The 11,190-nt window shown below is 42.5% G+C and overlaps 3 protein-coding genes across 3 annotated transcripts in view; 2 read left to right on the top strand and 1 right to left on the bottom strand.

Annotated features, from left to right (window-relative positions):
* The first annotated feature begins 705 nt into the window (after window positions 1–705).
* On the top strand, window positions 706–7,435 carry SARC_09955 (hypothetical protein). The gene is made up of 9 exons (XM_014296015.1): window positions 706–1,092; window positions 1,988–2,164; window positions 2,434–2,602; window positions 3,134–3,407; window positions 3,817–5,036; window positions 5,268–5,738; window positions 5,903–6,206; window positions 6,389–6,544; window positions 6,709–7,435. The coding sequence occupies exons 1-9, from the start codon at window positions 934–936 to the stop codon at window positions 6,938–6,940; spliced, it is 3,162 nt and encodes a 1,053-aa protein (XP_014151490.1). The 5' UTR covers window positions 706–933; the 3' UTR covers window positions 6,941–7,435.
* A 115-nt stretch (window positions 7,436–7,550) lies between these two features.
* Window positions 7,551–9,893, bottom strand: SARC_09954 (hypothetical protein). The gene is made up of 2 exons (XM_014296014.1): window positions 9,512–9,893; window positions 7,551–8,336 (listed from the first exon to the last, which is right to left on the bottom strand). Exons 1-2 carry the CDS (start codon window positions 9,689–9,691, stop codon window positions 7,668–7,670), a joined length of 849 nt encoding a protein of 282 aa, XP_014151489.1. The 5' UTR covers window positions 9,692–9,893; the 3' UTR covers window positions 7,551–7,667.
* A 236-nt stretch (window positions 9,894–10,129) lies between these two features.
* SARC_09953 (hypothetical protein) overlaps window positions 10,130–11,190 on the top strand; it is a 4,455-nt gene continuing 3,394 nt past the window's right edge. The window contains exon 1 of the mRNA XM_014296013.1: window positions 10,130–10,527. Within this exon, the coding sequence (XP_014151488.1) occupies window positions 10,270–10,527 (258 nt within the window). The 5' untranslated portion in view covers window positions 10,130–10,269. The remainder of the gene's footprint in view (window positions 10,528–11,190) is intronic.

Genomic DNA, 11,190 nt, shown 5'->3' with positions numbered 1-11,190 from the left:
ACCCATCATTGAGCTGGATAGCCTGGATTTCCGATTTCATATGCAGATCCTCATGAGTTATGAGTTTATGACCTCATCGCGGAAGGCGCATTTTTTTTTTTAAGTTTTAATATTTATTTATTTTACAAATTGCAAAAATATGAAAAATGATGTGATTCAAATTCTCTAAAGTACATATGTACAATATGTACATATTTTATAAATATAAATAAAGCAGTCCCTGCCCGCCGGGCGGGCGTCGAGCGTTAAAAAACCAAAACAGGCCTGACAGCCGGGCGGCCCTGCACTTGTTATCAAAAAAAATAAAAAATTACAAACAGTCCTGAGTCCTCTTTGTATTGCCACTTGTGGTACCACCTTTCTCTGTATTATCCGCGTATCATGTGATTTCGGAAATACAGCTGATTATTTTTTTTTGTGATCACCCACCAATCAAAATGTTCTAGATTTCCAGAAATATTTTCGACTTTTATTGGCTAAAAACTAAAAAGTAAGCAATAAAATATGTAACACATATATAATTTTTCTTGGTTTTCCCTGTGACATCACTAACAGTACTCTCTGTGTCGCCGCCCTCTCTACACAGTACACTCAAGAGAGAAGAGAGAGACTGAGAAATCTGAAATTTGTTATCGTTAGTCCAGCAGCAAGCCGGCAGACATTGTGACTGTGACTGTGACTGTGTGAGTGAGCGAAAATGATCAAGAACGACTATATTTTTTTGCGTGTATTTTAGTATTCTGTATACTCTAATAGCAACAACTATATAGTTCAGAATTGTAGGATTTGATTCTGATATCCACCGCACTTGACTATTTTTGTATTTATTGAGGTGTGATTACGCTACTCTACGTCACTTATAACGTAGATAACTTCCCACATAGGTACACTTTAGAACCGTACATTCATATATAGCCTCGTCCATACCTAACAATGGGTGGAGACAAGGATTCAAGATTGGTGAAGGGAGAGGTCGGAAATGAGATCTCCGTGGACGTCGAGTCGCATGGCCTGACTACGACAGAAGCCCAAGCATTGCTAGCACAATTTGGACGCAATGAACTACAAGAGAAAACCGTCCCAAAATGGATGGTATGTTGTTTCTTTGTTATTCCATCTCATCCAAGGTCAGTTGTTGATTCTGCGTGAGTTTTACTCTGTCAGTTTTCACGTGTTTAGTAAGTGTGTGCTAGGCCGCAGCTGGTAGTTAGCGTATCATACTTTTTTTGCGCTGTAGCAGTTCAAGTTATATTACACTTATATTGAGCTGTAGTAGAATAACCGACGATTGTGTCGATAACGGTGCTTCGGGAATCGCTGTAGTCTATTATAAAAACACTTCTGTTGCTTAAGTTGGTTCGTCATGTTGTTCTCGTACTTTGAAACCGTTGATCGTGGTTCACCTCTCAAGGGTTAAGTTAAAAATAAGTGTTGCTATCGGAAAACCAAAGCACGTCTGTCTCCGATATACCATATTATGTCCCTGAAGTAGCTATTTTCCCCAATATCACTGGTACATAGTACCCTTACTTGCAATCGTGAAGACTGCGGCTATCAGACTCCGATCAAGTTGCCTGCTCAAACCATGCTTCAGACCGCGTTTACACTAAGAATCGCCTTGGCCTGCTCAAATTACACAAAGTGGGGGATTGTATTGTTCCAATTGAATTGAATTTTGATCTAGTTTTGACTATTGTTATCCACAATCGCTCGGCTTTGACCAAGTAGAGAGTGTTTGCCAAACCTATATCAGTATACCTGGTTGCACTTGTTTACACACGCGTAAATTTATGATCCGTGGCCACCAAAATAGTCCTGGGTAAATGCACGACGTATCATAAAGATGTAGCACTTTCTATATTGTATAGCTGCGGTCATCAAGCTCATCCCATAATTCTTTGGACTTACCATGGCAGCATTTCGATATCTACATTCGATTCCACTGTACACGTATAGAGCTCTAATCAAATTACTATTTTTGCCACAGGTCTTCCTGCAACAATTGTATCAGCCCATGCCCATCATGATCTGGATCGCCATCGTAATCGAGGCCGCTATTCAGAATTGGTTGGACATGGCCGTATTGCTGGCTATTCAGTTCATTAATGCTACTATTGGGTGGTACGAGATTACAAAGGCTGGAGATGCTGTTGCTGCTTTGAAGGTATTGTCATGGTCTAGTATATACCAAAACTTACTTGAGTCTAGAACTATATCTTGTCTATGAAATGTAGTATTTATACAAATATATAAACACGCATACAATGTACCCGTTCATATTTGTACTTAGAGCTGAATCCGCTTCTTGATGTGCTTTAGAAGTGTCTGAAAAACTCTGTCGTTGTCTTGGTGCGGAATGCAACTGGCCAAAATCTAGCTGTATAGCTGGGGTACTCACCTGTATGTTTTTATTCAAATTGAAACTCGTTGTAGGCGTCACTCAAGCCTTCAGCGACAGTGAAAAGAGACGACAAGTGGCAGAACATCGATGCCGCGGAATGTGTGCCTGGAGACCTGTGTCTTCTTGGTGCCGGTTCTGCCATTCCAGCCGATTGTCGTATCAACGAGGGTCGGCTAGAGGTTGATCAGTCTGCGTTGACCGGTACGTACATGGCTTACCAAGCAAACCCTTTCATACGTTCGAATACAATGGCCCGTGTATATGTATATATAAATATATGTAAGTACCCAGTATGTGCATGCGTATTTAAGATACTGGCATGAAGGTGCTGATGCTTAGTTCAAACATAATATAATGCAGCTGTTTGTATATACCCTGGTTGTGTTTATGGTAGTGTCCGGGGTCGCTAGAGATGCGTACACACATTTGTACATAGATCTGTTCTATACTGAAAATCATATTGAAAATCATACTTCATAATGTACCTTCGTGAACAGTGCAAGTCGTGACTTTGGAATCTACTTACTAGCAGATTCCATTCTTGGTGCGGATAAACGGTGTCAGTTTGTGATTCGGACGTGTGTATGTACAGTACAAAGTGCGCATGACAGACCGACACGCTCTGATTACGTACTCGTGTACGACCCTCCCTCTGTGGCCGCGGGGTCTCTTTATCGCTTGCTTTCACGTGCGCTCATCTCTCTATTCCTAAACACAAACACCATCGTACAGGCGAGTCATTGCCCGTGACAATGAACGCTGGAGATGAGCCAAAAATGGGATCCACCGCCACACGTGGTGAGGTGGAGGCCACTGTGATTGCCACTGGTATGAACACATTCTTCGGAAAGACCGCCGCTATGTTGAATCAGGGTAATGAGATGGGTAACCTACAACGGATTCTGTTGAGAATCATGATGGTGTTGGTGACACTTTCTATCACACTGTGCATCTCCGCTATGATTTTCTTGCTGGCAAATGGCGAGGACTTCAAGCAGTCTATCAGGTATGTCTGTGAGTGTGGTTGGTAGCTTCTTTTTAATATTGATCGCGTGTTTGTGTACATATATGTCTATTTGCATGACATGTGTTTTAGTCGCACATGTGTATTCGAACACGTTATTTACCAGTGTGCTTCGAGGGGCGGGTAGCTTGAAATGCAGGATACGGATCAGGACATAATGTATTTATTATCCCTTGTTTGTGGTCGAAAAGCTCGGTATATGTGTGTGTGTGGCTGTAGTACAATAGGCAATGTTCTTGTAACAGAACAGTTAGCCTTCCATTGTGATGCAGAGCTTGACCTGTTCGATGCCCATTTTAGTTTGCTTGAATAGTGCATGCTCCTGGTAAATGTGATCCTGTCAATCTCATGCTATCCACGAACTAATGTGTTTATGTTCGTAACGACACAGTTTCGCCGTGGTGCTTCTGGTAGCTTCTATCCCCATTGCCATTGAAATTGTCACCACCGCCACCTTGGCCATCGGCTCGCGCTCTCTCGCAGAGCACGGTGCGATCGTCACCAACCTGTCCGCAATCGAAGAGATGGCCGGCATGAACATTCTGTGCAGTGACAAGACAGGCACGCTGACCCTCAACAAGATGGTGATCCAGGACGACTGCCCCACCTTCAGCGACGCCGAGAACCAGTACACCGTGCTGCAGAAGGCTGCTTTGGCTGCGAAGTGGAAGGAACCTCCTCGCGATGCACTCGATACCCTTGTGCTGGGCGCGGTTGATCTGACACCGTTGGACGAGTACGAACAGATTGATTTTATGCCGTTCGATCCCAGTATCAAGCGCACTGAGGGTACTCTAAAGGACTCCCAGGGCCGTGTGTTCAAGACAACCAAAGGCGCGCCGCAGATCATTGCTGGTTTGCTGTCCGATACCCCCGAGAACCAGACGATCAAGAAACAGGTGGCCGAGATTGTGCACGGGTTAGGTACACGTGGTATCCGTTCGTTGGCGGTGTCGTATTCCGGGTTTGACGAGGCCGAGGGACAAGACACTTGGACTATGGCTGGTATTCTGACGTTCTTGGACCCTCCTCGTCCTGATACAAAGGAGACGATTGAAAAAGCCTTGGAACTTGGTGTGGATGTGAAGATGATCACCGGTGATCACGCTGTGATTGCCAAGGAAACGTGCCGCATGCTGGGCATGGGAACCAACATCCAGGGCACAGATGGTATCCCTGAGCTGGACGAAGACGGTAAGCCCGCAGTGGACTGCGGCGCTATCTTGGGCGACCGTATCCTGGAGGCCGATGGCTTCGCCGAGGTGTTCCCCGAGCACAAGTTCACGTTGGTCGAGGCCTTCAGACAGCAAGGGTTTGCCACCGGCATGACTGGAGATGGTGTCAACGATGCGCCTGCGCTTAAGCGTGCTGATGTTGGTATTGCTGTCGCTGGGGCTACCGACGCTGCGCGTGCGGCTGCGGACATTGTTTTGACTGGCGAGGGATTGAGTGTGCTGGTCCACGCTATTATCACGGCTAGAGAAATTTTCAAGCGTATCCAAGCATTTATTAACTACAGAATAGCCGCTACGTTGCAGCTGCTGTTCTTCTTCTTCATCTCCGTTTTTGCGTTCCGACCAGAGGAATACGCACCTGTACCCAACGATTCCGGTATGTGACTTTTCTTGTGCACAAGTATCTATTGTTCACCGTTCTTTCTCGTTGTTTCATAAGTACAGTCATGAGTACGATAACCGTGGTGACCTCCTATGTTTGGCACATTACAGTCGAAATTTTTGCTGCCTGTGCGTTGTCTTCTGACTCTGCGTTGTCCAACACTGGCAATATACTCTTTTTAGTTTCTGACATTATGATCATTTTCATTTCCTGTCGCAACAACAGGTGAAGAATGGCCTTTCTTCTTCCAGTTGCCCGTACTGCTGCTTATGATTATTACCGTGCTCAATGACGGCACTCTGATCACCATCGGATACGATTTCTCAATCGCCAACAAGCGTCCCGACAAGTGGAATCTTAAGGTCCTGTGGTTGGTATCTATCATCCTGGGTGCCGTTGCATGTTTATCCTCCCTTATTCTTCTATGGTGCGCCCTAGACTCACACAGTACTAGCGGTGTGTTCCACGCCTTCGGCCTACCTGGCATGGACTACGGTCAGATTGTGACCATGATCTACCTAAAGGTGTCTGTGTCCGATTTCTTGACCTTGTTCTCGTCTCGTACATACCCTGGCTTCTTCTGGACCCAGCGACCGGGTCTGATGCTTCTCATGGGTGCGGGTATTTCGCTAACCATCTCCACTCTCATCGCGTGCTTATTGCCCAAGGGTGAGCTGGATGAGGTACCAATTGAAGGTATGCTTGTTCACACCTCTTCGGGGAGTTATCGTGTAAACAAAACAATTCTAGCATGCATGTAAGTGATATATATTCACTCGAATTCTATCCAATATTTGGTAGTTTTAGTGTGGTGTATTCTTTAGCGCTTGTACTGACGCGGTGTCCCACTTTCACTCCAGGTCTAGCACGGGGAGACTACCAACTGTGGGCTCTATGGACGTGGATTTACTGTATCTTCTGGTGGTTTATCCAGGACGGCTGCAAAGTCCTATGCTACTCCGTGGTATATAAGTACGATTTGTTCGGTGCCATTTCCGGACAGGCCGTTAACTTGCGCGCTGCCAACACTGTCAATGACCGTGAGCATCCCGCCGCCAGACAGTCTGTGGCTATGGTGGAGAACAAGGTGTTCCTGCGTAAGCTGGATGTAGCACTCAGCGTCATTGAGACCGCCACAGGTGAAGACGAGGTGCTCAAGCGAAGGTGAGTGATTTGTTAAGTTGTAAGCGTGTCAATGTGATTGCTTGTTAAGATCGTCATAAGCCGATTTCTTTCCTATTTTCTTATTTGTACGCCATGAGATATGCACATAGCATGTCCGGCCATATATTAACCATCCCCGTTGTGTACTCACCGCCTTGAATCTCTATGATTTCCGTACTCAGTTTGTCTGGCATGGTCGCTGAGATCGAAGAGATGCGCAGAGACCTAGCTGTTCAACAGGCACACGTGGCCAAGAAGTCGCAACCGGGAACTGCTCGTAGTTCCGTTGCCGCTCGCGCCGAATCTATTCTTGCACACGAGGGACAATCGGCCCGACAGTAAGTGGATCTCAAATCCTTGTTGGATGCTTTTTATCTATTCATGCCCGAATATATTCGCTTGGTTATTTACAGGTGTCATTGAATTTTCACTCTCCACCGTTGTTAAAGTATTAGCCAATCGTCTGTTTCTGACTTTTGCATTCAACCGTTTTGCACTGCAGGTCTGTGGGTAGCAAAAACGTCAGCGCCAGATCGTCGTTTGCTCCTCGCTCCAGTATCGCCTTCTTCAACTTAGAGAAGAAGCATGTCGAGTCTATCGCCACCATTCGAACCGAGTTGGAGGAAGTCGAGAATCAAGAAATTGTGGCTGCCGTCGAGAGTGCTTTGCTGGAGGTTGAGAAGGCCGCTGTCTTGGTGCAAGATGTTGTCGATACAGCTTTCCACAAACCTTAGATGAAGAAATTCATACCTCGGATCAGAAATAAATTAGTTATTTTCAGGACTAGAATAGTAATGGAACATGGTAAGCGTCAACGCCGAGTTTGACTAGAGCTTCGCGCGTCTATGGGGAGAAAAGACAGTACGGTCGGTGTGTGGTGGTATGTGACAAAACATTCAGACATACACCGCTGACTAACCGAATTTTATATATCGCAAGAACGAACCCGATGGCCCGTTACCGTTTCAAAAAAGGCATGTATTTTACCAATGTATGCTAATATAGATACGTGATATGAAGAACGGTGGCGGCAATCACTGGTGTGTGAACAGAAATCGACGGTGGGATCGCTGAGAAGTCCGTCCCACTTCTTGTTTGGTAGTTTTCGGAGACTGCCCCATTTTGAAGTACCAGCAATAAATAGAATAGAGAAATTACACGTGAAATTACACGTTGCAACGACTTTTACATTGGCCATCCTTGAGATACCTTAAAATTTAAAACTAGACACATACAACAATCGAAGAGTACTCTACCTTGGGTTGTATTTCTAAAGTTTAAAATGTGTATGATTCTCGGCACATTCATAGAATCCCTTTGTCCAAAATTCTTGCACTACTAGACTTCCGCATTTTGATTTTTTTTATGTAAATATATTCTTTTTATCTCTTGCTTATCGTGATTTCATTCATCACGTACACCTTATATTCATATCTATGGTACAAATCCTCAATATTTCATTTATGTACTAGTGCTTTTATGTTCTTTCCGCTTATTGCCTCTGCTCATGGCCTTTCGTTTCCGCGAGTTCCCATTAACTGATTTTTGCACTTTGATTTTCTGTTTGTTCGCTCCCTTACTTGCTGCAACCCTATGATTCTCCGACTTCTCTTTATCTGCATCTTTTCCCACCTCCGCTGGTACTGACTTAGCTGCATCTTCATCTACATACATTCCATCTACTTCGTTGTCACTGTTCTTCATATCTTCATCGTCCTCATTCTCATCATCTTCATCATCGCTTCCCCCTGCATCGTCCTCGCTATCACTTGCATCACTCTTGATCATATCCAAGAACATGTCCTCGTTCTTCAAAATGTCATCCGCATCCTCGAGCTCGGCGGCCTCCTTCGCTTCTATCTCTTTCTGCACGAGGTACTTCCTGTATGCATTCTTGAACCGGCGCCCCGATAAATGCAAGCTCAATTCCTCGGGTGTGGAGAGGAAGGATCGTTTTGTAACAATACAGAACAACATGTTTCCCTTCTTCTTTTTCTCGTTTTTCACTACTATCTCTTTGTACTCGTCGGGAATAACCACAGCAGCTCGATTCTTGGCTAGTAGGTACTTGCGTGAGGTGAGGTGCTTCTCGAGTAGTTCTATACGCCCGGGTATTTCATGTTTGGTAAACTGCAATTGTAAATTTTAAAAGGGGGGAAACACAACCATTAGGGTAAGCGCGTTGTACCTTTAATTCGATACACCAATAGATGTCGGAATAGCACCGATTCTAAGGCATACTCTATAGGATCCAAACGTTCTTGTGATAAAGTTTTAAAAAATGGTACCTGGAAGCACCCAGAGGGCTGTCCAACTAATTATCTCAGTAAATGCAATATTTCGCTAGGAAGCAATATACAAACTATTACATAATACATAAACACCTCTAGATACATAATATTATGAAGCCCCCTGAATGGTCATGCATTGAGAGGATGCTTTACACTGATATCATATGATCGATATGAAGATATCAGATTCTAAACAGCGTATATGTGCAGCTTGAAAAGTCGAGTTAAATTTATGTAGAATAATTGAATGCTAAGCGGATACATTTTATCCTGGAATTTTTTGGGTGCAAGTACACAAAATGATATCGTAAATATGTGCAGAAGAGGACCAAACAAACACTACATATAGATTTATGAACATTGAACACAAAATAGTGTTCTTAGGCACACAAGTAAATATATAATACACTCAGCTATACAAGCAGTACCATCAAGTGTAAGGAATTCATATAATCGAGTACATGTATCTGACTAATAGTATTTACGGAATAGACACATACACTCGCGCATAGTATGAAAAATAGGAATCAATATAACTTCAAGAATGTTTGATATTTATGCAACCACCTGCGTACTAGTATCATCATGCTCAGCCTAAGTAAATTGCAAACGAACTGAAGTAAACAAATATAAAAAAGTGCATATCTAAATCGCGAGACGCTGTTGTATATATGCATATAGCGTGCAAAGCGTGCATACCGACGGAAATGTCAATATATTGATATTTGCTTATATACGCTTGTATGTTCTATATACACCTGTATGCCACTCTCCCACTAGCACGCTGCGTATTCCTTTTCTACGTGCTAGCTATGTCTATAAATTGTCGTATACATCAAGAAACTACATCTTCAAACACAACAGCAATTGTATATACGTATTATCGGTACACTACGCCTGATCGCCACATGATCCGTACATAATTATAGCTTCAAAAACAACAGCATTTTATGTACACGTGTTCGGATAGAAGGTATCACAAGTTTAGTGAGTACATCTGACTATGAGTCATACCTGGCACTGCAGCTTTCCATTCGGTAATAACTCGTATATACCAGAGTTCTCCTCTAACCATGCTTTTACCTCCTCGGACAAAGGTTTTGCAGGCGGTGCTACATGCTCCGGTATAGATGGCACCTTGGGGGCCTCTGTAGTAGTTTCTGTCTTGTTCGACGTTGGTGTTTGGTTCGCCATCTCTGCTGTATGGACGTGTTATAGTTTTGTACGTCGATGCTCTGTAACTCGTTTCAATCGGAAAAATTGTGTCCTTCCGATAGTTTAAGTTAACGCTACAGTTTCGACTGCCGATTTATATCGCTTCCAGTGTTTGCCGTTACTATAAATATCAAATAGGTACAACTGGTGATTATCACTCTTGAGTCTTGTGTATTGCACTTGAAAAGATAAGAAATACCTGCGTATGTCGAATAGATATTTGTTTTTGGAAATAAATGTCCCACGTGTGTATCCAATCTGACAATCACCGCTCGGCGCTCGGCGCTGGATCGCGATTGGCATTTGGCAATTTGGCATGATCATTGCAAGTACCTCTTTGGTATTTTCGCGGCAAAAAATATATATATACATATATTGTGATTGATATAACATGTAAATATATGTATATATATATAAATTTTATATGCTGTGATTATATATATATAAATATGTATATAAGTTGTAGAATATAATATATATATATATATATATATATACGTGTATATATACTACTCCCACTACACTACCACTACTATTAGGATAAGCTAAGTTACGCTATGGTGAAAATGAAGTTAGACGAACAGATCCCTGCACTTGGGGCGCAATTGCTGGATACCAATCTGCCACTCTCAACGCGATACCGTGTGCTGTTTACACTCAAAGGAATTGGCGGTGATGAGGCGGTAAAAGCTATCAGTGCTGTGTTTGAAGACGAATCTGAACTGCTGAAACACGAGTCTGCCTATGTATTGGGCCAAATGCAGAATATGCTGGCCGTTGACACGCTGAAAGCCATTCTGCGCGATCAGAACCAGGCAGGTGCAGTCATACTATTTTATAAATGTTGTAGCATTTAAACATGGTTTCATATTATTAGTATGTTGCATGAAGTCAAATAGATATATATCGGTATCATATTTTTGGATGATTGTTGAGGTCTTGTTTGTTTATTGTCTGTTTATTGTAAGACGTGGTTTTTTGTACTGCAGCATCTCGTTCGAATACACCCTGACTGAACGAGAGTGGATTACATCGTACCGACGATGATATATTTTCAGTGTCCTTTAGAGAACGCATTCAATGTAATGATATGAGTCTATCTTATCTAAGCCGTACAATTCCCATGTAGTTTCTTCCTGACCAAAAGTGTTCGTTGTTTTCTTGCACGATTTATCTCGTGACCTGCACGAAATGGTACTAAGAACATACTTGCCATCTATTCATGTACAACGATATACTCATAGACTCGATAAATCCAAGCTATCTACAAACATGTTTATGAATATACATATTTATTGAAATAGTTGGTTATTAATATATATATATATATTATATATATATATATATATATATATATATTATATGTATATTATTACTTTATTATATATGTGTGTGTGTGTTCGTTGTTGTTGTTATATATATATATATATATATATATATATATATATATATATAGTAGTATATATATATATATATAT

Source organism: Sphaeroforma arctica (genome assembly GCF_001186125.1).
Source record: "Sphaeroforma arctica JP610 unplaced genomic scaffold supercont1.1092, whole genome shotgun sequence".
NCBI lineage: Eukaryota > Ichthyosporea > Ichthyophonida > Sphaeroforma > Sphaeroforma arctica.
The sequence above is the reverse complement of the archived record's forward strand: the minus strand, read 5'-3'. Positions and strand labels throughout refer to the sequence as shown.